The sequence below is a fragment of the Embiotoca jacksoni genome, unplaced genomic scaffold (genome assembly GCF_022577435.1).
Source record: "Embiotoca jacksoni isolate LCO1_2020_lvr unplaced genomic scaffold, fEmbJac1.0.p SCAF_14, whole genome shotgun sequence".
NCBI lineage: Eukaryota > Metazoa > Chordata > Actinopteri > Embiotocidae > Embiotoca > Embiotoca jacksoni.
Window position 1 is genome coordinate 9125964 of NW_027185274.1, and position 27183 is coordinate 9153146.

The window sequence follows — 27183 nt, forward strand, 5'->3', positions numbered from 1 at the left end:
AAATCCCAAGAGACACCTTAACCAGTCTCCATGTCTCACACTTCCTAAATTTTCATTTAATACAACTGAGGCTCATGCACTCCTCTGACCTGACCAGTGATCCCTGAATGGTAATTCTGTCTCAGGCTCGTATTGAATATGGCCTTTGGCTCACTTCACAGCACACCGTTGCATGGTAAACCAGTGTTTTATGGCGCGCACTATATATATGCATGTCACTGTATGTGGAGCAGGAAGACAGAGATGTACGGGATCTCCTCTGAGCTATCTCCTCTCAGCCTTCTTTATAGACCCTAATCACACCAGTGGCATTTATCTTAGCATCATGCGTATGTTTGTGTGAGATTGTTTATGTCTGTGTGTGTCTTTATGTGTTGGGCCATGGCTAAATGTGTGTGAGGGGTGTGTGTATGTCAGAGGCATGTTCCCACTGCACCTCCCTCAACCACCCCGCTGATTGTTCCATTGGTGACAGAATGCATCATAACCCCATGCGCACACACACACACACACACACACACACACACACACACACACACACACACACACACACACACACACACACACACACACACACACACACGCACACGCACACAAACTGATGATGCTGTCTCCCCCAAATCCCTTTTGTAGCCTTACCATCAGGAATCACCATAAATAACCATGACATCATCCCATTCTTATCTATGGGACGTCCCATGCTGATCGATAGCATGGCTCCTGCAGTGTAAATAGCTTCTAATGCCCCATCTTCCCCTTCAAATAGGTCTACATTATTTATGATGGCTGTTAGGTTACCAGTCCAGGACACAATTTATTTCATCCCACCACTGCTCCTATTATACCACTGCTTTTGAGTCTTGATGGGAGATTGGCGCGTGGGAGGGAGGGGGGCAAGCATTCATCGCGCAGAGAAGAAAAAAAAAGAAAAAAACACACATGCCTGTGTTCTCGGAAAGCACCAACAAACACACATACACTCATACTTAAACTCCTGGAGAGGTCCAAAACGCTCATCACTGGGATGAGAGGAAGAGGAGGGGGGAGGATGAGGATGGAGAAAAAAAATTGAGGAGGAGCGAAAGTGGACCTGAGTGCTGCCTGGTCCCACCCTGTGGTAACGATGGGACATCCGTTACTCAGATGACAGTGAGAGTGGCAGGCCTATTTGTGCGGCCGCTGGCGCGCCGTGACGGATTGGACAGACGGAGCGGTTGGAGGCTGCGTGGAAGTGACAGGCTGCATTTCCATTTGGGTGAAAAATCTGGCTAACGTGGCAAACATGGCTGGCTGGGTGAGGAGAAAAGGGGCCACATGGGCTGGCCGGGGCCCAGCGTGTCTGCTTTTTGCTTATTGGTTGGTCGGGGTACTTTTCAGTTTGACTGTCCCTTTGCCTCAGTTTCCCCTATTTCTTAAAATGTCCATTTGATGGCCTATCTGTGTTCTGCAAATTGGGTTTAACGACCCACATATAAAAGCACGTAACGCAAACATTTCACAAGGCGCGAAAGGAAACCGATTTTACACCTAATTTTAAAAAGTGTTCAGAATAATTCCCATTTTGATGGAGCAGCTTCCCAGCAAAAGTATTTTTGACGTTATTTTGTTCGTAAAAATTGTACAAAAAAAAATAATTTACAAAAAAAAATACATAATCGGCCGTCACATAGTTTCACACGTGGGGGTCTTATGTTGCCAATGTGTGTCAGGATGTGTAACGATTTGTGAACATACAGTACAAGAGTGCGTATGAGCTGGACTGTGTGTTTGCAGAGCTCTGCCAGTTTCATGCTGTTGGATTGAGAGAGACATGGCAAAGGATGATGGGAATTAAGTATATCAACATGTAACTGGTTCTCATAGACACTAGAATAACACGGTGTTTCATATTCATCATTTAACACAAACATAGGACTATACACTAAGCAAGCAGCCTTCCTGTGAAAACTTTTATGGCTTAAAGGTTGGGGTTCAGGGACTTATTTCACCAGGGGTGGAAAGACAGACATTCTGCTGAGGTGGACAGCTCACCAGTCTGAGGAGAGGGGCAGCGACGTATTATTCTCCAAGCGAAAACCCGGGGGTTCGTGTGTGAGAACGGTTGAGGAATGTTCATCCTCACGCCTCATTGGTGTTCTCATTGCCGCGCGCAGATCGAGCAGTGGAGATGGGACACCCTAGATTTACGGGACGTGTCAGAAGCTTCACATCCTCGGGCCCCCTGGGGCCAATCTCCTGTCTTGATCTGGCCTGTAAGGAAAACAGCCGTCCCTCACAGCCTGACAGTGAGGTGGAGCCATCCAAACACACAGGGAGGACGGAGACTGGTGGAAACGAGGAATGTAAAGGAGGGAGGGAGGGATGGAGGGAGGCCACCTTTGGCGAGGGCCGCCACAGCTCTGGCAGTCTGATTCTTCATATTAACAGTGATGAAACCACCAGGTTGGGCTCCTGCAGAAACGGAAAGCTGATGACTTTATCTTCGTGAAGTCATGTCAGTGGGTGGGTTTCCACGGCGACGCACATAAACAAACAGATGCTGATGTGATCGAGACATGCTGCTCAACAGGTGGTCACATTCAGTTAGCAGTACTTTAGTCATAGTCTCATTAAGCATACTTAATGACAGAGAAAGAAAAAGTATGTGGGGAAACGCTTTTCTTCCTCACAATCTTCCTCCGCATCGCTCATAAACCTCGGACTCCTCAAAGAGACTAGAAGTGTTTGCTGCTTAAAGCCCACAAAGGCCTTTTTGTCCCCTGCAGGAACTGGTAGCTGTTCAGGAAGTGGAGCCCGGTGCCAGCAGGATGATTTATGGCTCTGTGTCCTGGGTGGCACTTGGACCTGGTCCCACTGTCACTCAGGGCAGAGAGGAGCACTGCATGGCCCAATCAGAGGCTACCCCAGAACTCTAAAGACATCACAATGCCTGTCATAAAAGTGGCTTGGAGGGAGGGGAAGCAGCCATAAAACGGTTGCGGGAGAGAGTGGATGATACAAACCCAGCTCTGAGAGACTCTGATCTGTGTTGGCATCCTCTCCTCTCCTCTCCTCTCCTCTCCTCTCCTCTCCTCTCCTCTCCTCTCCTCTCCTCTCCTCTCCTCTCCCCTTCCCTCTCCTGGGCTGATGACAAAGCGTAATTCAGCTGAGAAATTGATTTTGCAAGACTTTTTCTCTCATCTGTGCAGAAGACGCTAACTCGTTAGGACTTCACAGGGCTTGCCTGGGCTGGAGACAACAATTAGTTTGTTGGAGATGTCAGAAATGGCCACTGAGTTTTGGAGGAAGAAATCCTTTGTGACGGATTGGTGCTGACAATGCAGGCAGATGAGGAGGGAGCGATAGACTCCCAGCGCGCCCTGTGTAGTGGTGGAACCTTTGGGCTGCATTAACCCTTATCTGTGAGCTCCCATGAACAAAGTTCCCTCACAGACTACCTGCTGTAGCCTGGAAAATCCTATTACAGACTGCAGGAGGACACTTGGGAACACTCCACCGGGAAATCTGTCTCCCTCGGCACGTACCAGAGACAGGACAACGAGTTCCCTCTCCACCTCCTCAGCTCACTCTGTCTCTCTTTCATTCACTCGGACTGATTTTCCCTCTCTCTTGTACTCTTCACTCCCCTTTATCTGTCTTTGTTTCTCGTCTGCCTCATCTATCACTCTTGTTTTTACCCTGTCTAGTTGTCTCGTTTTGCCTATCCTATCGTCTCCCACACTGCCCCCTCAGTTGCTATGCATTAGCATGTTTTAAGTCCCCTTTTCATCCCAGACACTCCTTCCACTCTCTCAGAGAAAGAGAAGCACTATCTGTTGACCACCATCTTTGGATGAGTGAGCAGCATTTATCTGTGAATGCGCTCTTACATTCACTGCCTGGAGTAGAGATAAATGTCCTACCCACTGCTAAAGTTTAGAAAAATATAAAACACATGAGCACACTCTTTTCAGGAAGTCTGATCTAATAAATCTAGTAAGCATTTCCTTTATCGCATTTCTATTGCTCAACTTACATCTTCAAAAAAATAACAATTGTGGGTTTTAAAATAATTCCTGGAGTTACATTGAGTGTAAATGAGAAGCTCTGCAGAACCAAAGTAAAGTCTGACTTCTTACGCAGCCTATCCAGTATAAAACCTATATTAAGTGAGAACACTTGCAGAAGAGTAGTGATTGTTATGTTTTCTAGCCCTTATGTATCGTTATACAATCATTTCTTACACAAATTCAACCAAAAATCCTTTTAGAGTTACAAATAAATCTGATCTTTATCATAGCTGTATGAGCAGGTACAGGAAATTCTTCCTTTTTTTGTTTTAAGGAATGCATGTATATTCTGAATATAATGAAACACCCCCTACTGTAATTACACAATGACAGGAACTGATGGACTGTGTCATTGTTATGTAACCTGAACGCAATTAGAAAACAATTATTGACCAGGATGTGATCTTAGGTTATTACGAAAGTAATTAACCCCATTAAATACAACAGCCACGCTAATTTAGAATGTGACCTTCACACACTGTACAAACTATTAACAAATACACTGTTCCTTAATTGGCACACATGTGCAACAGTTGGCCAAAAGACAGCTTTTGATCGCGGTTTACTGTGGCTCTCAGGTGTGTGTGCAGGAGGGTGGTGCTGTGTAACCGACAATGAGGAGAGAAGTATTCGGATCATAAGGAAACACAGTAATACCACAATGTAAAAATACAAGTTTACAACTAAAATTCCAGCATTATAAAAGTATTTACCTGCAAGTACTTATTATGTTGACTGGTCCTGTCAGATTATTATAATTTCATTTATTATATTATTTCAGTACATGAAGGACTAAGCAGTATTTTAGGGTTGTAGCTGCTTGAAGTAGAGGCTAAGTTCTTTTGGGTACTTTGACTTTATTTATAGTACTGCATGCAGCATATTCTATTCTATTCTATTCTATTCTATTCTATTCTATTCTATTCTATTCTATTCTATTCTATTCTATTCTATTCATCTGTAATAATCTCCCACCAACCCCCCAAAATGTAGTGAAGTATAAATAAAAAGAAACATAATTAATTTATAGTACAGGTATCTCAGTGCTCATTTCCAAGAAGAGGTCAAATCCAACATATAAATTCATACTGTGTATCACAGATGTTGAGTATGATCTGTTGTTACTTGTAATTGAACTAGAAATAACTAACACTGATGTATGCCGCACATCAATAATACTGTCAATACTGGTAACACTAAAGAGGTGCTTAGTTTACCGCCTCTCCATTGACTACAACTACATTTGTGACGTAGTGCTGTATAGACTAAAGTACTCCATCAGTCAGAGTAGATGTGACATATTTATTTATCTTATTTGATAATGGGTGTCTGACAGCAGTCTATACAATACATCCCTGAGCAACCCGATGTGGTCTTCTCCTCTGTCAATCATTTGCTCCTCAGCAACTTTTGGGCTTTTTGCACTTACTCCCAGGCCACATCTGAGTGGAACAGACAGGGCCAGCTCACAAATATTGACTTTCCACTAACATAGGAGTGCACAGCAGCCTATCATATGGCTCGAATTAAAGCATTATGACATAATAGAGCGAAGTCGGGGTTAAGACCTCATTACTGCCACCCCGGGCCTCTGTTTTCGCTCTCTCTCCAGGCCTGGCAGCTCGCAGTTCTGGTTTTGGGCCTCCTCCGTTCTAATTGGAGCAGCAATATGGAGTAATTGGAAGGGAGGTATGGTGTTACCGCGCTGAATATGGCCCAGCCTGCAGTTTTTTAGCGCTTAGCCCAGTAATAAGCTCTCAATCCAGACCGCACCGTCCCATTACCCTTTGAACTGTGGCACAGAGAAAGAAGAGAGATTTGAACATATGAATGAACACGCGCTACACACAGGGAGGTGCACGCTCCATAAGGGATACATGGATACGTGCGCATATGGCAATTGTGACTGTGTGTAGGCTATAATAGCCGTGAGAGAGTGAGGGAGAGTCTGGCAGAGGCTAAGAGGACACAGGGCCTTGGCTTGTGCCTGTTTGCAGAGCTCTGACCACAGACACAGAGAAAGTGGTTTTGTAGAGCTGTATTAGCTCTTGATTATTTGCGTTAACCGGTACTTAGATTTACTGCCGGGGTAATGCGATCTGACTGGTAGTTAAGCACTAGCAGCAACTCGGGGCAGGGAAGCCAGGACAAAGTTGCTGTTCCCCCTCTGTTTCCTCGGGACTGGACCAATAAAAACCTTGCGAGCTCTGCCCCCGAGTCGCTGTCTCTCCGTCTCTCTATCCCGCCCAATTGGGGAAGACATTTGGAAACAATCAGTGGAGTGTTTTAAGGGAAAGCCCTTCCCCTATCAATCCCCCTAGATAAGGTATCTATGAGCCTGGCTCTGTGGCCCCGCACACGGAATTCATCACCTCTGTTTCCTGTACGCTGCTTAAGGGTCCCCTCATTTTCTCTCCTATCCGTGCAGAGTGCAGGGGGCACATTTTGTGTGTGTCTTGAGTGCTTCAGTGTGTAAACCTATGGTATATATTTTGGAGAACTGTGAGTATGCATACGCTTTCCAAACATGCAGTGTTGATCAGTGTGTTGAAGGGAATTCTTCGTGTTTTCTTGCCCGTTGGGAGCTGCGTAGACAGCTGACGAGGTGCGTTTGAGTTGATTGCTCCTAACCTGGGTGGAGTCAGTAGCCCTTGTGCATTCTAGTTACCTCAGTACTTTCTCCACATTTACTGCGTATAGAGCTGTAAGTTAATGGGAGGACGTTCCATATTTTAACTCAAAGGTTCACTCATTACAGTCTAGCCTCAAAATTGGCTTCAAAGCTCTTTGGTAGGCAACATAAAAATCAAAATTCTTGTGGAATTAATTCAAGCTGGTAAACTTTGCTACATGTTCTCCTCTCTTCCCTCATTTCTCCTTTTACTTTCCTCCGTAAATTCTCTAATAACAGAGAAATGCTTTAAAAAATAATGGCTTTGACAGCGACTTTGACGCTCGCTCTATCTCATGAGTGCTCTAACAGCTGAGGACAGATGATGTAAATGTGTGTTACAAGGCAGTAGCATTTATGTCCCGCCGATGAGTCAATGCACCTGCATATAAATTCTATTATATCTGTGGCTGTCTAGACATGTGTCATTGTGTTATTGAGCTTGCCCTGCATGTGTTTCCGATCAGAGTGGCCTCCTTTTTTTTTTTTGCTCCTGCTCAGACTGTGTTACGTGTGTTTTTTTTACTCCCACCGTGAGCTATCAGCTGGTCAAATTTTTGTTTGCATCCGGACGGGTTAGATATAATCGGGGGTGGGGAGGTAGAAAATTGCACCCTTCTTTGAGCTTTTCAAACAGGTGGACTCCTCCTTCCTCATCCCTCCTTTTTCAATCAAACGAGTCCTTCCATTCACTTCAGATCTAATAAGGCCCCGTGACCTTTGCCCTGCTTGAACGGACCCCTGACGAGAGCCTCATTCACCTGGCATTGTGCTGCCGGCTACACCTTCCGACTGGCATAGCCCCCACTCACGCCCGCCTTTGTCCTTCTGCAATTCACTCTGACTTTGTTCAGTTAGTTAACCTAGCTTCCCCTCCCTGCTGGGAACTCAGGCAGAGAAAGAGAAGGGAGGAGGTGTCGGGGTGAGGAGGAGAAGGTGGAGGAAGAGGAGGGGGTTCAGTGCTAGGGAATGAGGGGGAAATAAGAAATCTGTATAGGTTTTTTTTCATCCTCTTTAACAAGAGACAGCAGCCTCCGGACAAAGTGGGAGACTTGGCTGACCCTGCACTCATGTTGGAGAATCCTCTCACACTTTCTCTCTGTCTTACATTCTTTCTGTATGGAAGTGCCTCATCTCCCCTCGCTCCTCTCACATGAGATTAGAACGTCAATACCCTTCACCCCTCCCAAACCACACACACACACACACACACACACACACACACACACACACACACACACACACACACACACACACACACACACACACACACACACACACACACAAACAGACACACACTAGCCTCAACCACCACCAACAAACAACAGATTAACCCAAAGAAAGGGATTATCAGTCAACTGAGAGGCAGGGAGATGGACCCCCAGCTTGTTTTGTCTTCGGGGATTTTGAATGGGCATCACTCCCGTCCAAGACAATCAAGTTCCAGTTACACTGGACGAGAAGCTCGTCTCCCTCGCAGACACCGGCAGAGACAAAGGTGGACACTGACACACATGGCTGAAGGCCTTCCTGGGGCTGTTTTAACCTGTGAGGGGAGGCTGCACACTCAGAGCTTAGCAGGTTAACACACTTAATGTTTACTCAGCAGGATTGTTGCCAGTCCAATTCAGTCTGTTCTTGAATTGAGCTATATAAACTGTTGAACTGATTTACCTTACTGGAAGAATATTACATACAAATAGCAAGACAGGCTAAAGTCTTACAATCACTTACTGTGTGGTTGTTGTGACACACATTAGCATAAAATAATATAAAAGATGTACTTGATTTTATAAAGTAATTCAGCTCTATTTCACACATGCATTTGAGATAGCTAGATTGATCATAGCACTGCAGGGGTGATGTGATGGAGTTTGTTTGAAAATGTTTGTACCATCTTATCACCAGACAAGAATATTAAAATTAGTGGATTCTGCAAAACCCCAGATTACATCATGCCCAAACATGTATTATCATCCTGTCTGTCATGGTTAAGGTTAAGGTAAGGTTGGTCGATTTGTTCTGGGATGCAAAGTTGGGTCTCCTGCATGAAAGAATACTTACACGCCACTTCCCGTGCGTCATATAGCTCATAACTACTTCCTGCATTGCCGTTAAGCACCGCCGAGGGATGTAAATCGTGAGTTGAAGAGCGCTTCAGACTGAAATTCCGAGGATACTATTTAATGTGAAGATTAGGAATTTAATCATATACTGTAAGCAGCTCACTGATTTTGTTCTCAGGACTATCCAACCGCAAGTCACACATACAGAGCTAAGAGGAATAGCTATAAATGTAATCTATTAACATATAAATAAAGGACGTGTGAGTCCTCATAAGATCCGTCCCTTGTTCAGAACAACCTACGTGGTGACACATTTCCCTCTTCACGCTATCCGGTCGCACACGGCAGATTTTAATGGTCTTTTTTGTCTACTTTACAATTCATTAAGTGCCAATGAGACCCGAGTGTATGCTGTGTACTGCTCCTTCATTATTACACAGTGTCCCTGCAGTCAGATAGTGCTCCTCTCGTAACTTCCCACAATGATGTCAGTGCAGCCGCTGCGTTCACGCCAGCACAAAGCATTGACAACCGCCATTCACATGCTCTTTGTAGATGCAAGACTTTTTCACTTTGGATTTCTGAAAAGTATGCGCGCGCGCGCGTGTGTGTGTGTGTGTGTGTGTGTGTGTGTGTGTGTGTGTGTACGTGTGTGTACGTGTGTGAAAATGTGAAGATGTGTGTCCATTGAGAGAGTGTGAGTGACACAGAGGTTCATCCCTAGCGCCTGCCTTTCTAAGCGCTGCTGTGGGCAGGGCCATCTATGCTGACAGTAGATGGGATGTGGCAGGGGCTGGGGGATTAAGGGGCTTTTAGGCAGGACTGAGAGTGGCTCTTTCTCCCTGTGACAGAGAGAGCTGACGGGCCGTCAGCGCGCAGGGGACAGGCGGACAGCCAGCCAGAGACATCTGCATTCATTCAGGACAGCGGCTTATCGGCGCACAAAAAACACGCCCTCTTGAAACGCCCTCCATCTACACTCTCACACTCTGTCTTGCGCATGCACACACAAGAGCATACGCCGACACACACGCAACACACGGACACACAAAACCCTGATTCCAGGACTGACCTTTCCTACAGTTCCCACTGACTGTGCAAATCGCAAAAGCAGAAGTACTGAAAACTTTGCATACTGTATTTTTTTTTTTTTAAACTTCTCGGTTGCTCTGCTGTTTTGTAAATGACACCACAACCATAGACTTTAGGCTAATAGGCTAAACGTTCATCATAAAAAGTCTCAAACTGAACATTTTGGATTCACGACTTAGTGATGAGAACAGAACCCCACAGAAACCCATTTATTTGTCTCAGTAGATCATTAAAACCCAAGCTGACAATAATTGAAAGGATGGGTCTCCTCCTGGTCAGGCATCTGCCGCTCCTCCTCCCTCCAACCTCCCATCCTCTCATGACTGGGAGGTTGAGAGGACAGGCAGAGCCAGGAAAGGCCCTGCCCAGCCATCTAATCCTCTATTCCCATTCACCATCACTGCTAATCTCCTTCGCCACCTCCCCACCTCCCCACCACCACCACTACCGTCAACACTATCGCCTCCACCTCCACCTCCGCCTCCGCCTCCGCCTCTCACTCAAGAGGTGCACAAAGACCCTGAGCGCCCCAGTCCCACCCCGCTCACCATCCCACCCCTTCTCGTATCCCTAACCTGCTCCGCCCATCGCTCCTACAGCAGGAGGCACCCGGCTTTCTAAGCCCAGGACCCATAATCCCGTGGGGCTGCCAGTTTGGGTGAGCCCAAAGGCTCATTGAGTGCCGGATAACTCTTTCCCGGACTCTAACTCTCTGTCTCATTGTTGCTGCTGCTGAGAAGAGGACAGACACAAATGGAGTTTGAATTTCAATGTGCCTAACGACTCAGAGAGAGAGACAGCAGAATATGGACTGGTGGGCATCCAGGCGTTAAAGAGTATTTTCAAGGAGGCCACAGAGAAATACATGCAAATACTGTGGGCAAGCGCAAGCGCAGGCCACCTCATCCTTACTCTGACCCATGAAAGATGGGACAACATATTTTTCCGTACATATTAGTTTTCCTTTTTATTTTCAAGTGAATTTATTAAATAAATCCCACATGGAAAACTTGACCCTCTGTTATTTAAATGTCTTTGCATGGTGACATGAATTTAAAGATCAAGACCACATCCTAAAATGGCTTTTTGGGTTTGTTCTGGGGGACACCAATGAGATTCTCCTCCATCGTCAGAGTTAAAGGGACCATTCACTTTCAGTTGAGATATTTAAAGTGATTTGGATTTATTTAAAACTCTTGTTTTGTATTTTGTATTTGTATCTATATTGTCGTTATTATTAATATATTCTGTTTTAGTCTACATTTTAATTTCCTAACCTGAAAGTACACCTTTATTCAATAAAGTCTATTTTTGAATTAAAGAAATGATGTTTAAAGCCACTAATATGAAAAAAACATCTACTTCTGGATCCAAACGTACAACACCACTTCCATTTAAAAACATTTTCATTATAAGTGGTAATATCATGTTAATATGAGTGAAAAGTTGAATCGCTTACACATGTATGTGAATTTCAGAATATCTAGTATTTGGTACATCCTCCTTTTGTTTTAACGACAGATGCACTTGCGCTGACGTGGACTCCACAAGTTTTGTTGCAAACCCGATAACGCACGTTACTCCAGCGTGATCTGACAACGATCCACAGAGCTTCTTGTGATGTCAGGAATGTTTGACTTCCTCAGGTGGTACCATAAGCGTCCAGCGTTCAGATGACTGTGGGGGAAAGTCCATGACAGTCAGCACTACTTGGTCTTCTCAGGTCTTCACGTAGTTCTTGCAAAGCTTTGAGGTGTTTGGGCTCATGAACCTGCTGCAGTACGAATCCTTCTTCACAAGGATGCAAACCAGAGGGTGGGGCATGTCTATGCGGATCTAGTGCTGCTTCTCCTTGGTCAAGGTTGAGTTGATTTACTGCATGTGTACAACTCCAGAGAAGGTGTTTTGCTGTGGGTTTGATAAACTGCAAAGTTTTTTTTCTCTCTCCTGTCTGTCTCCTCATATTAACCCTTCGGTTAGTGCTGTAAATCCAAAATTCTGGTTCATCAGTAAATAAGACTTTATTTTCCCAGTCATCCACTGTGAAATGCTGGTTTGTCTCAGCTGACCCCGGTGTTTGGCCGTGTTCCCCCCTTGAGAAGCAGTTTAGAGACGCTACTCTTCCTCTTATACCTCTTTATACCGCCTTACCTTGACAAGAAGTTTATTGGAGTGTCTGTGTATCTGTTGATGAAGTTTTGTATCTCTCAGTGAACAATGCTTCGAGTATCGATCTTCTGAGGCTGTGGTCAATTTCTTCGGACTGATAGAGCCGATCCAGTTTCTGCAAAGTGTTTGAGAGTCATGCGCTGCCCCCTTTGACACTGAAAGCCCCCCTTTGCTTTAACCTACAATCTGTCTTCTGATGCCATAATCTGTTCTGCTGGAAACTTGAAGCACAGCTATATTTTTAACAGGTGAACCATGGCTGCAAGTGGATTTTATTTGACTCTGATGAGACGCACAAATCCACCTGTGTCATCTGAATGCTTCAATGGAAGGATACAACGCAAATAAACTTTTAACATGGTCAGTGCCACCAATTGGCTTAAACTGAATTGCCGATTTGAAATAGAGCAGAATCTTAAATACATCTTAATTTTACATGTCAGAACTTCTTTTGTTTTTGAATGTGTCTAAATGCTCAAACTTTGTGATTATATCAAGGTTCACATGACCACACAACAGATTTTCAAAGTGGTCTCAGACTGTTGGACGCCACTCTATATCCTCTCTTAATTAAGAGGCTTTGGTCCATCTCCATTGATTTCATTCTCTACTGAGAAAATTCGTTTTTTGAGAAAGCAAGGCTTAACTTCTTTATATTGGCACAGATAACTAAATTATTGAATTCATGAATCCTCAGTTCAGACACAATTGACTCTTACAAACACCAGAATCTTACTAAAAGCACCTACTAATATAATTGTTGCAGTTCACAAAGACACACATGCACACACACTGTGCACAGACGCACACGCGGTGTGCGCAAGACTGTTGGCAGAGTCAGCACTTCAGTTGTGCATGCGACAGTGTAGGTGAGCTTGACAGACCTCTCACCGCTGCCTCTCTACCTCTTATTTACAGAAGCTATCTTTCCCATAAGTCACCATTCCTGTATTCATAAAGCATCATGGATGCCATAACTCACTCTTCCCCTTTATGAATAAAGCTCACAAATTTATGGCGATGGCGCTGAGGAGCTGTGGCCTCCCTGGTGACAAACTTCCCCCAGTCTGTCACCACTGGCCTGGGCCGCTCAGGGCCCTACATCAAAAGCTCCAGATGGGAGCGCCACTTTATCGCTCCCCGGTCGGTGACATCACCTTGCCGCGCTGCACGGAATTGATGATGAAAGCAAACATATCTATCTTAACTCACATTTACCAAATCAATTTTATTTTTACAGACCCTCCGCAGGGTTATTGGCATATTGACGATTTGCAGGCAGGACTGGGGGAGGGGGGAAGGGGGGGTGAGCAACGGCCGAGGGATGGTAAACGGGTGGGCATGGGAGAAGAGGGGGGAGGGTCAGCAGGGCTTAATGGCGTTTACCATATTTAATGCAGAGGGATGTCATCCCTGAATATCCATTCTGAATAATGTGGCATTTCATCATAAATTCTTTACAACTTATTTACTTAATGGAAAGAGTTATGGTTCGCTGTCAGGATGGTAATTAAACATTGTGATACAGTGCTGCCTCGCCAGGATCCCATCTTTCCGTTCAACCCCCCACCCCCACCCCCCGACACACACACGCACACACACACACACACACACGCGCACGCGCACACACGCACACACGCACACTCACATCCTAGCTTTTTAAATACATATTATTATTCAAGCTCCCCATAAATTACCACCAGATTAAAATTCATGAAACCTCTTTTTCCTTTATTTCCTTCCCTGGGAAAAAGAATAACCCAGAGAGCTTGTTCAACCAGCTGTAAATCTCTTAGGGAGGGACAGACACTTTTTATTAAAATTCGGTGTTATGAAAATGGGCTAAAATAAAGAGTTTTTCCTCACTTCTATTTAGCTGACATTTATATATTGCATCTCACTCTGCAGTTGATAAAGAGGGGGAAGTTGCTTCCTGGATAAATGTAGTACAGAGTAAAGGGAAAAAAAGGAAAATTTACTTTGGTTTTGTCCAAGCCAAAACCACTGAGTCTGAACTGATGGGCTACAGTAATGCTGTATGATGCAAACCAAATGAGCCCCAGTCCAAATCCAAAACTATTTATATGAGCTGAATGTTGATACTTTACCAACATGTTCTCAGTCAGCTATAAAGTGGAGCATCGAAATGGATTTTATGGTCAGGATGGGTGAACTCCACAAAGAGGAGGAATGCTAAATTGAATCGTCTCTTTATTTAAACCTGTGTGACTTCTCACTTTATGAACTGCATGGTCAGCTATTCTTAATGAGCTTGGCTCTGTCCTACAAAGGAACAAAGCCCTGAATATGAAGGACTAAATCCTCACGTTCAAATTAGACAGGATCTATTCTGAGAGACTAAATGAGGCTGATTTTCTGCCAGCCCCTTGGTCCTGCTCCATAAAACCCAAATAGCCTGACACTGACAGAGACCACATCTAACCTTTGACCTTGTCCTGTGACCCTGCCTTCGATTTTTTTTTTTTGTGCCTGCTGACCAATATGTGATTTGCCAATGGCCGCACTGGGTCCCTAACCGGAATGAAGGAGGGATTTATGGCTTTTCATTTTAATTGAGTTGAGAGCACAACCTCAACTCACTTTCTTTCAGTTGCACCGAGCTAACATTACATCACTGGGCAACAAACGGCAACAACAGCCTTGCGGTCACTGGGCTAAATGTGAACATGACGACATGGGAGGAAGTAAAAAGAGGACTGATGTGAATGCTACAGAGTATATTGGCCTAGGAACCCACTCCTTGTCGAAACGCGAGCTCCTACTGTTGCAGAAAATCCTTGTAACTGCAATTTTCATGTTTATACTTGAACTAAAGCTGACTCTAAAGCTTCTCTGTTACAAGTGTAGCAAATTCCTTTGACCTAGTGGGCATGAAATATTTCCCATAACCATTGAACAGTATCATGTACTGTGCAGAAATTCCCATTTTCCCATTAATTCTACATATTTAACAGTTGCACCACACATAAGGAAACATTAACTTCTGTCAGTCATCTCTTTGTATGAAGATGTTGACTCTGCAAAGCATTAAGAATATGCATCTTGTCTATTCTTCCTTGGCCTGATGGACCTTTTGTTGCCTGTCACAACCCTCTCACCCCTCCCGACACTTCTTATTTATTACTATCGAATTAAGGCAAAATGCCAAAAGAAATATGGTCCTACCTCCCAGCCTTGAGAAGAATCTTGAAGATAAGGCCTGTGCTCTCCTTCATATGGTCCAAAGCGCTCCCCGACATTCACCTTCCTGCGGCTCCAGATGCCCAGACCTCCGCCTCCGACTGCAGACGCTCGCAGTTCAAAGTCCAGGGGAATGGCCACATCTTCTTGTGGCAAAAAGATGCTGGAGTGTTGGAACAACAAGGGGTCCTGGGGCGAAGACTCATCATCGGAGAAGGGGGGCGACGCCGGGTCCTCTGGCAGGGCTGAAGATGGTGTGGGATCCCCATCGGAGCCGCATACATCGTCTAAGATGTCGGACGGGTAAAGAGCAAACTCATCGTCACCGTCACCTGTGAAAGAAACAGAGACTCTAGGTGAGGGCGATGCTCAGTGACGTCTTTTGTGATCGCTGGATCATCACAGGTGAAGGCAGGCAACAGGCTATCTTTCCAGTCAGGAAAAAAAAAAGCTGCAAACAAGTACACTGCCTACATTTTTGTAAATTTCTTCTGCACATTTTATTTCAACAATGGACAGCAAATGAGTAAAACAGAGTACATGTATAAAATTGATTAGGTCAAATAAACAGCAGAAGCCAGTCAGCAAGAGGGGGCGTCGTGTGTCCAAGCGTTGATTCTGTTACAATGCAGCTTGAGAATAAAGAACAGGGTTTCACGAAGGGAGCCCACTTGCTTCTAATGACACGGTTTTGATTCTTGTTTTGAACTTGGTATATTCCTGGGCTGGAAAGCACTTAAGACACGCTTAACTATATCTTAAATAAAAAAAATAAAAAACTCGATAGCTCAAAAACAGATTGCTGGGCCGTACAACAAAAACATGGCATGTTTGCCGTTTGGTTGAGCTGCTGCCAGCGTGGGCAAGCAGGGTCAGCTCAGCATTGTACTGCTCTGACTGTTTTATATTTCCTTTTCCTGAACTCTTTCTCCACCGTACAGTGAAAACAGAGGGAAGCTGACTTGGGTTAATTGTGAATAGAGTGAAACAGGACATAGAGGTACGACCCTTGAACCCGCACTGGGCTGCTTCAGAGTGGCACACGTGGCTGGTGGGGCTTAATGGTGGAAGAGAGATTGAATTATTCGCAGTGTTGACACGGTCTGCTGTGGAGCAAAGCAGCACTGCTGTAAGGCCTTAGTCACAAGAGTTTGTCTCTGAAATAAGTAGAAAGAAGCTCAGACTTTGGAAAATCAGGTACATTTTCATGTAAAGGCAGGATTTCAAACACAATCAGAGAGCAAGGTACTGATGAAGCGAGCTCCACAGACTGCCAGCCAGGTGTCACATGGTGAGACAGATAGACACTAAAAGCCGGAAATGATCCACAGGAAGCTGCCGCTCTGTGGTGGGCTGTGGCTAACACAGGCTGACAGGTCACAGGGAGAGGGGCTCTGCTAATGAGGCTCAGCAACCCATCCCTGGGCTGAGGAACATTCCTGAAGGGCTTCCTGTGTGACACTGTACCTCCGCGCTGTCAGCCACGGAACCTTTGATCCACACAGATACACACTTCTTGTTCACTGGCCATGAATTAACCGCGCTTCTGATTGACTGAACGGGTCATTGTGATTGGCCACAGGTGGTCACGAACTAACCTGAAAGATTAACTCAAGACCTGGATAAAATCGCTGAACCTTTTCCCACCTCAGGGTCGACCAAACTACTTGAAACATCCGATAAGCCAAGTGTATTATGCCTACATATCTTTAAAATATGTTCAACTTCCTATTCTGCAAGGTCAAAACACAATGTCTGCTGAAAAGGAACACAAAACTGTCAAATACTGCATAAGTAATACATGAGCTGTTTTCCTCTGCCAGTTAAGAATCATAAGTCCTGCCAAAATGTGTGTTTGCTATGGAGAAAAAGAAATCTATGCATGAACACATTGTGCTGAATCAGCCGTCTATTTCAGATGTACGTCTCTGTTTTCTGTGTTATGCAGTATGCGTGTGTGAGTGTATTTGTCGAAACATATCTACAACTTAAGCATTTCTCACAGTCATTCCCTGCAGCAATACCTGATCACAGTGTCTGTACGACTATTGTGTTTGACACACACACTGTGTGGGCCCAGCCTGTTTGAGGGGAAAGTCTTTTAAAGACTCAATACAGGCATGAAACCCAATGTGGCTCTGGGAGTCACCGTAATGATTTTCAGCACGGAGACTGTGTAACGTGGTTATGGGCCTGGATGTGAGGTTGGCCATATGGTGGAGGGACAAGAGCTTTTAAAGGTAACTGTATCCCTCCATTGCTGTTTCTCCTCTGACATTTCCCCTCTCATGCTGGTCTCCAAGTTTATATTTGATTTAGGCCAGAAATTCTCCCGGTCCACTGGGCTCAATGAGAGCATTTCAGCTCATAAACATATATGTTTCTGTAAGGTAAACGTATGGCAAAAACAAATATGCTATGTTTGGAGTTTAAAAAATTGTGGTTTCATGTGCAGATGATTGATAAGTCAAAGACTGTGACTGTGCTTAGGTGGGTGTGGGCAGCAGGGACACTGCACACAGATGATCAGATTGGTGTGTGTGTGTGTGTGTGTGTGTGTGTGTGTGTGTGTGTGTGTGTGTGTGTGTGTGTGTGTGCGCGCATTTCTGTGTCTCTGCCTTTGTAAGTTAAATAGTCCTGTTTGTTTGTTCGGTAATCGACATTACTTCATCATTGCAAGCTGACGCCCTTCATCAAAGAAGGAGCTCTGAAAGAATTCTGGGTAGAGAAGGGGAACTCCAGCTGGAAGCACTATGATGACTACAACTGCATTATTAACATAGATGGCACATCACGATATAGTGCAAGAAAGCAAGCGCAAAAACAAGCAGACAAACTTTGATGAATCTGAAAGACAACACAAAAGATTTAGTGTAAAACAGTAAGGAAAACAATATTATCTCCCCATCAAAATCAGCCATTAACACAGGAAAAGACATCATGACACGTTGCATAAACACAGACATGCAGACACATGCGTATATATCATATATTCAAATGCTTGCGCTTGACGCCAAATTCATTAATTTTTATTAAGAGGGAAAACATTTGTTCCCAGGTCTGCTATCTGCATGGGTGGAATGATTTTCACCTCTGCCACAAGGTGTTGGGCGAACTCATACATCACATGATTACCCCGAGCAGCGAGCAGGGCCGCCATCATCAGGGAGTGAATTAAAGATGATAGAAAGAGCTATTAATCACTGTGACAAAGCCCCTAATGGAGGTGTGACCCAGCCACTGCTGACGGGACGCCAAGGGGACGCACCCACGGGACAAATGGATACATATGTTTACAGAGAGAATAACCTACCTGTGGACATAGTCAACCCCTCCGCTCTCATTTTGTTTCTGTGCTGCTGTCTTTGCTGCTCTTAGTTCATTGCTTTATTCTAAAAACTGTGTACCTTTCTATGTCTTTTTCCTGGGATTTTTTTTTTTTTCAAATCACTAAAGTTTTAATCGGCTACTTGAGTCAGTTTTTTTTATAAATGATTTGTTGGGGTAATCTGTTTAAAATGTTTATATCACATAAAAGAGGCACTGAGGTCCAAAATATTACGATTCTTAAATGATCCTTCGTATACATATTCACAATTCATTGTCTAAACATACTATGAATCTATAGCAACCATATTTATGGAGAGAAATAAATACAAAAAAATAAAGCTCATTGGCTTCATTAAACTGAACTGAAGTTTTATATCTCAGTTGCAGCTGCATCTCTGCTTACAGAGCGCAATACTGGACAGGCTATAACCCGGTAAGTTGTAACATTATTCATCTACTTAACCTGGAGCCATTTCAGAGATCACTTCATTCAGCCGGCTAGAGGTGTAATAGTTGACTGATGGGGTCTTAGATCATGAAATATGGAAATGAACTCCTCACCTTATGAGGACCGGCCCTCATGCTTATCTGCAGACATCATTTGTTGCCTGTGATAACAGACAAATGGGACGGGGGGCTTACCCTTGTGTACTACGGGTCAAACATAATTACCCATGATCCCCTCCATTAGTCATCATCCAAATTTTGAAATTGCAGTTTGCATCATTCCCCTGCTGTCTATTCAGATCTACATAGCAGGAAAAAATGAAGGAAATGTGTGAGCGCTGCTGTTCCAGTCTCAACGCGGAGAACATAGAAACACTGACTCTGCAACAAAGCAATAGACATCCACTGAAAAGAGTTCAAAAGTATGTGGGGGCAGCTGAGGGGGCTACAGCATGACTGCTGTTGTTGTATACCGAGTCTTTTGCCTGAAAAATAAGATACCCCGAGAGACTGTGACTGAATTAAAAAATAATTTTCTTTCATTTGGTGAATTTTAACGCTCTCACAGCTACTGCCAATCAGAAAATGACTGTTGTTAATTACAGTGCATCAGTGTGCGTCTACATTCCCTCAGCAGGGTGTATAGGAGAGTGTTTGGAGCCACATGGCCTCAGGAGAGGCAATAAGCTTCCTAATTAACTCTGTCTTTGTGCTTAATGGAGGCCTTAACACCGCTTTTGGGGAGTCTTTTGGTCCACGGGTCCATTGGGGTGACTGTGAAACTGACTGATACGAAGCACAAACACTCAAATCTGTAGGTAGATGTGTACATACAGTCTAAGACAATTGTCCACAGTTTATCTCTAAATATTTGTCTATTTAACCAGGAATAATTCAATTGTAAAGTGTAACATTTTAAAAAGTCTTTTTTTTTGTCAGTTTGTAATATATTGTAATATATTCATTAAAGCAGGCACAATAAAAAAAATAAAAAAAAAATCATTTTAATGAATCTAAATGATAAAGATAAATGTCTACAGACAAAATTTAGTTACAGGGGGTTTGTATTTCATTATTTGCCTGTTTATTGAAGCCTGGAAAATTGCAGTTAATGTAATTTTATAGAGCAAAGAATTCAGGATAAAACCAGATCATGCTGCAGGCGATGAATGTCCAACTAAACATTCAGTTGTATTCACATACTGTCACATGCTGTTTCCCACAAACTGGCGTCCTTATTGACCAAATGTTTAAGCACACTCGCAGACACACACTTACTCACCGCAGCAGAAGAGCAGAGCTCTTAACACAGTCATAATTAATGAGAGCATTGTCTGTGTTTTTTTTCACCCTTGTGTTAGTTAACTACTCCTCATTCCAAATGGAAAACACCCCATTAAGGGCCCTGGGCAGAGTTACCAATTAACATCGCGCCACAAACTGAAACTTCGAGCTGGTCCCTCTGCGCACACACACACACACACACACACACACACACACACACACACACACACACACACACACACACACACACACACACACACACACAAGACACCTAATTAATTAGCATTAGTTGTGATTAATAATGAGCGTCCTTTAATGGTAAATCTGCAGCTCCGATGGCAGGCTGACACAACAAAGGAGTCTGTGTACGCGGCAGGATTTATCTGGGGAGCTGCTCGGGGATTTTAACATGTTTCTCACAGGCCTGACAAATGGCCTATTAATTATCTAATGTTGTCTGACAACAACAGCTTGATAAAGATGTATGTTTAGACAGCGTGAGGAGGGGACGAAACAGCGGAGGAAAAGAGAGCGGCCTGGGCGAGTAATAGAGAGAGAGGGAGAGAGGTGGTGTGTTTGCATAAAAGAAGAAAAATAAAGTATGTAAGAGAGAAGGGAGGATTGTACCGTTAGGCTACTGAGTGATGCGCGCGCGCACACACACACACACACACACACACACACACACACACACACACACACACACACACACACACACACACGAGCACTCAACTGAGAAAGTTCCACAAAATCCTTCTTTCATTTGTATCAAAAGACAAATCACTGTGCTGTGGGACAATCAATATAGAGGATTAACAAACCACACTTATTTTTAATGAAATGCTAATGAATGAAGTCCTGATGAACAGTGAGATGGATGTGCAAAACACACAACACACCGCACACACACACTCACACACACAGTTTATGCCCTAAAACCACAATCAATATCATCAACAAGGAAGTCTCCACATCATTCCGACCATTTCATACCATTAAGTCTCCAACAACATGGAGCATATGGGCATCTCTCTCTCTCTCTCTCGCTCGCGCCCCCCTCCACCTCCACCCCTCTCCCTGATTCAATCTCGGGCCTGACTCTAATTTGCGGAGTTTATCTTCCGCCCGTACGTTGACAGGTGTTCCTAAGTGGGATGCCAGTTGCCAAATGATTTTTATGATTGTTTTAGCCCCGCATTTGGCCTAATGAGATAGGATCCCAGTCGGACGCTAACTCAGGCCTGTCAAAATGTAAAGCAAACAGAATAACAACCCGGCGCTCACATTGTTTCCACAAGCCATACATCAGCCGGGGTGTGGAGGGGAGGGCCCTCCGGATCACACAGCGACCCCGGGATGGAGAAGATGAGAAGAAAAGAGTAGGAGAAAATGGAAAGGGGGGGGGGGATAGAAGAGGAAAGACGAGGGGGATTTAGAGGGGAAAGATGAGAAGTACTGCTGGTATATGAAATGTAGGTGATGGAGGATATTATAGTGGCATAAGAAACTATACAGTGGTATTTCATTTTGATCACTATTAATGTTTAAACAGCAACAACAGCTCTCGAGCATGCATGTTTGTGCCGCTCCCTGTTCCGCAAGTAACTCTGTGTTTTGAGCAGATTAATCTTAATTTCTTTATGAGAGCTTTTTGTATGCTTGAGTCTGTGATGTAGAAGTGCAAATAAACCTGTGCAAATACACACGCGTTTCAAAGTCTTGATTTGGCTATTTTCTCCTCCGAAGTGCCATGTGGACCGAGTGTGTTGACAAAGGTCATTAATCCCATCATCTCCCTCTGTCTTGGACTCCGATTCAATCCCGGCTCAGCACCTCCCAACACGTCACACATCCTAAAGCTTTTGATTTGTTTGCTCTGGTCACCTGTACCATTGCTTTCATCTGTCTTTCATCTGTCTTCATCTGTCCCTCCACCTTTTCAGACAGCGACATCAGCAACGTTCCCTGCTATGGAAAAAATAAACAAAAAAAAAACTCCCCTGAAAGGAGACAAGACACTGTGTGGCGAGCCACATTTATTACTTAATCTAAAAGTGCAACAAATGACGTTTACCCTGAAAGCAGTAACATACATGTCACAGCACACGCTCTTTTCTCTCCCCCTCCTTTGCTTTCATGTCATGGCTAACTGCCATTGGGCCCTAATATAATTATGGCTCACAGTTGTGCACATTTGAGAAATTGATTCCTTTGATGAAATGTGAGAGAGGCAGGTCTGGGTAGAGAGAGACGTATATCCAGAGTGGCTGCTGCCAGCCACCCCGGCCCTGCGGAAAGCCCCCCTGGGTACCAAACCGCCCGCTCAGCCCGGCCCAGTCTGGCCCGGTCGTTAAAAGAAATGATAGCATATGTGCTTTGTTTGAGTTTGATGTCTTCGTAATGCATTACACAATTAGATTGATTTGACAATTTCCATTATACTTGATAAAATATTTATGTAGGCCCGAGGATGGTAGTTCTTATCAAAGGGGGCTGATCTGCAGTGCAGATGGGAGCTCTGGTCTGCAGTACGGAGGCCATCAGTCAGTTAAAGCTGGGCGAGTTTGTAGGCAAATACAACCTGATGACTTTAAATTTGTAATGTAAGAGAAAATCTGATACTGCAAGTCATGCAACCAAGGCTGAGTGTATTCAAGTGTTTGACATGAATAATCAGCCACATCTGATTGAGACCGAAGCATGAAGGCACAGTGTATAGTCAATGAGCTCAGAGCCGCGTGTTTGCATTGTGTGCTATACAAACACTGCGTGCTCCAGAAAAGACGAGCCTGGTGGGCACTGAGCACACGAGGCTGCTGGCTGCCATACTGACAGAAAATGTTCCGTCGAAGACAATTTTTTTTGGCCACGCAAATTTCCGACTATACGGCACATTAGCTTTAGCTCTGCTTCAGCTGAAACCTGGGAAGCCAGTGTCAACACACGCTGGCATCAGCCAAAGACACATACCGCTGTTTGTTGTTAGCCCTGTAGCTTAATTTGTCTGGTCAGGGGTTGGATCACTTAGGATACATTATCTACCTCATATTACCTCCAAACCTCACATGTGTCCAACACACTCGTAACATATTGTACAGTCTTTAGATCCAGCTCTAAACTCTTCTACCATTTGACTCCCCCCCACCCCCCTCCCCAACTTTCTGTATCTGCTTTGTACATTAAAGGGTAAAGTATATGCTGATAAATAAATCAGTTCAAGTAATAAATTCAACCACTCATGCTCAGAGGTGAGTCTCCTTCACCCTTTTTTCCTTCCCCATTCTCTCTTTTTCTTTCTCTCCCGCACTGGATGTCCCCCTCTTTCTGCCTTCCCTCACCTGTCTCGCCTCTCTCTCCCCCATTCCCCTTCGCACCCTTCCACAAACCTCTCGGTGTGCACAGCCACCCCACATCCATCACAGCCCAGAAATTTAAGGAGCCAAATTGGCCTCATCTGTCTCAATGTTGGATGCAGATGGAGTTTCTTCTGCTGAGGGAGGTGCAGTTAGTCAACCCTGCTGCCCCCACCCCTTCAATCTACTGCCTTAAAGCCAAGCCAGTCTGCAGCAGTCTCGACACTATAGAGCCACGTTATGAGGCCGGCTGCTGGGATAAAGAGGGCACAGCGGTGAAGTGACCACTGCACTGACCACACGCATTCTCTGCTTCATTCACTTTTCCCCTCAATCACATTTTTCTCTCTTTTTTATTTTCCATCTAACCTTCATTCCCGCTCGCTCTCTTTCCTTTTGCCCACTCCCTCATTCTTGCTTACTCATACTGCCAGCACACACGCACACACACCTACACAAACACAGGCAGTGGTGGCCGTCGCACAGCCTGCAGTATAGTCTCAAGCAGCCTGGTCCGACCTGGCTCGTTAATAAAGGCCCCAAATGAGGCAGCATGCATAAAACATGAAGCGCCGCGTGCTGCTGTAATGAACTGCTGCTCCATAATTGCATCTCAGAGCCGTAAAATGAAGACAAAATATTTGAAGAGGGATTCTGTCACCTCTCTGCAGACGCAACACTAATCACAGGCGTTCTGCGGGGCCCTGGGGGTCTCCCCCTGACAGAGAGCAGGGGCTAAATGCCCAGGGCGGTGACATTGGCAACACCCTCCAACTGATGGGACATAATTGAATAATTGCTGATTAGAAAATAGGGGGAGAGGTAATAGTATAATAGTGTCCAGTGTGCGATCTGGAATGATCCCAGTGGGAAGAACAATATGATAATAAGGCTCACGAATGGTTCAAAAAAAATATATATATATCCAGTGTTTCTATTAGGAAGTTATGTCATTAATTTGAGGGTCAGTTTATGAGCCTGAAATTATTGTTAAAGGATAATAAGGTGCTGGAGTAGAAAGGTGTAGTTTGTTCCTGTTTGGGGAACCAGCTGGGTGAATTTATTAGGATGTCAAAGCCAGACAATCTCTTAGTCATAGGAAGCTAAACTGAAATTGACCAACAACGCCATGAAGGTTTCTGAAATTACACACTGATTTAATAACAAAAACAGCCCAGTATTACATCTAGGTGTGTAATACACCCGTCAGTCCACATGAGGATACCGTGTAACAAACGCAGGACTTTAACCACCTGACGAGTTCTAGAATGAGAAAAGCAAAAGTCAACTTAGATTTCTTTTAACCCTCGTGTTGTCCTTGGGTCAAAATGACCCGCAGCTGTGTTCAACCAAGTTCTATTTTATTTCTATATTTTTATATTTTTTGGGGATCATTGGTCATCATTCTTTCAAGAAACCCTCACAGCCTCCTTGTCACCAATGATCCCAAAAAATATGAAAATAAAATAGAAATTGGTTGAACACAGCTGCGGGTCATTTTGACCCAAGGACAACACAAGGGTTAAGTAACGCAAGTAAGTTACTTACATGACGTATTTAACTTGCGTATCACATCTTAAGGAACTAACATGTTGTGCATTACATTACTTATGTACAATTACTTATTTTAACCCAAAGAGTGATTTTAAACTTTACCGAGTAGTTTTGGGTGCCTTTCAATTGGCCACTTTAATTTTCACATCTAGAAGTGAGTAACACTGACACGGTATCCTCTAGTGGATTCATGGGTGTATTACACACTTTGACATGATACTGGGTTGATTAAAAAACAATAAAATAAAAGGCACAAAAAGGGCAACGTATGAACAAAGGCAACAGACACATGCACACACTCACACAAACACACACACACACACACACACACACACACACACACACACACACACACACACACACACGCACACACACACACACACACACACACACACACACACACACGCACACACACACACACACACACACACACACACACACACTGACAAGCTCAGAGACAGGCAGGCCTCCAGATGAGAGATTGGAGTCCCACCCAGGGGTGTCACCCAGACAGTTGGAGAGTTGCTGTAGTGACAGGGCGGCCGTGGTGACATAATGAAGGTGCTGTGCTTGTCACAAGGGGGTCAGTGGTGATCACGATGCCCAGCTGGGGAGGGGGGTTAGGGACACATATAATGAATCCCACCAATGACAAATGGCCCTCAACTCGGGGCTGTGGCATCTGACAAACACATACTCATCACTTGGATACCCCCACACAGGAACAACACACACAGGCACAACACAAACACACAAATACCCCGGAAAAGAAACAGAGGAACGTGAACTCTGGATGTGACGATTCAAATATCTGCAGTCTGTAAACCTGCTTTGCTCTTCCATCTCTTTTATTGGCTTTCTTTTTTGTGGAGGAACCTCGAGACCATCAGAAAGTCGCAGCTCCCATTTCTTTGCTCAGCTTCTTTTAAAGAATCTTTTCTCTCACCTCTTGAAACTGTTCAACAAAGAGCCCTTAATTTCTGCTGTTGTGGCACTGCACTAACAGTTCATGGGTTATCAATACGGGCATTGTTTAACATGCACAATGGGCCACACGAATTCAGAAACCCCCCTCTAGAAGTATTCGGAAGTATGAAAGTACACTGACTCAGAATATGAAAAAAAAACGTCTGATACAGATTGAACACAACGGGCCTGACGCTCATTTAAAAAGCTGAATTCAATCAGGACGAGGTCTGCGTTTGGTAAAGAAAGAAAAAAAACCTATTTGAAACAGGGAGTATTTTTAATGCGACAAGCTGACCACCTACTACCAACCTGACATCCTCCATTTAACATTTTTGGATATGAATAGATTTTGTCTGAGAGTTGCTTTTTCTACTCTCAGGGTCTGCTTGCCTTGAGCACTGCCGCAGCAGCAGGCCAATTCCACCTTAACTTTGTTATAGAACTTGTTACATACAATAATGTCCGCGGCTAGAGACTTTCCAAACCACAGCGCGACATGTGGAATAGACCCAGGCATGGAAAGGTCCTGCAGAGGATGTTTGTTTAATGATTGTTGGAAGGCTAACATTCAGCCCTGTGCCCCGAGCAGCAAAAATCCCCCCTCGGAGCGCTGAAGCTGTTTATGTTATTTGTTATGGATGTCAATTTCCCTCTATTTAGGAGGTGATTTAACTGGACAATACAGTAGGATTGTGGTCTTGTATGGGGATTGTTTTCTTCCTGTGTAACACTACACAGCTCTGCATGGGAGTGTGGACATAAACAGCATGGGTCATTGTGAAGACTGAGCGGTCAGATAGCAGGAAAACCTGCCACAAACATGCTTTTTAGAACTCGACTGTTTAAAACTGCTGCTTCAAAGTCACTTTTTTTCCTTTTTGAGTTTGTCGTAATTCATGTTTTTGTGTACTTTTATTGCGATTTGTGTGATGCTAACCTGCTTAGATGAAATGTGCCTTAATAAGAGAGCTAAAAATTCCTTCTATAAATTCTTATAA

At 44.3% G+C, this 27183-nt stretch overlaps 1 protein-coding gene across 1 annotated transcript in view; it reads right to left on the reverse strand.

Annotated features, from left to right (window-relative positions):
* mecom (MDS1 and EVI1 complex locus) overlaps positions 1 to 27183 on the reverse strand; it is a 135510-nt gene that overhangs the window by 76582 nt on the left and 31745 nt on the right. Inside the window, exon 2 of the mRNA XM_069147873.1 lies at positions 15234 to 15580. Coding sequence (XP_069003974.1) covers positions 15234 to 15580 — 347 coding nt within the window. The remainder of the gene's footprint in view (positions 1 to 15233; positions 15581 to 27183) is intronic.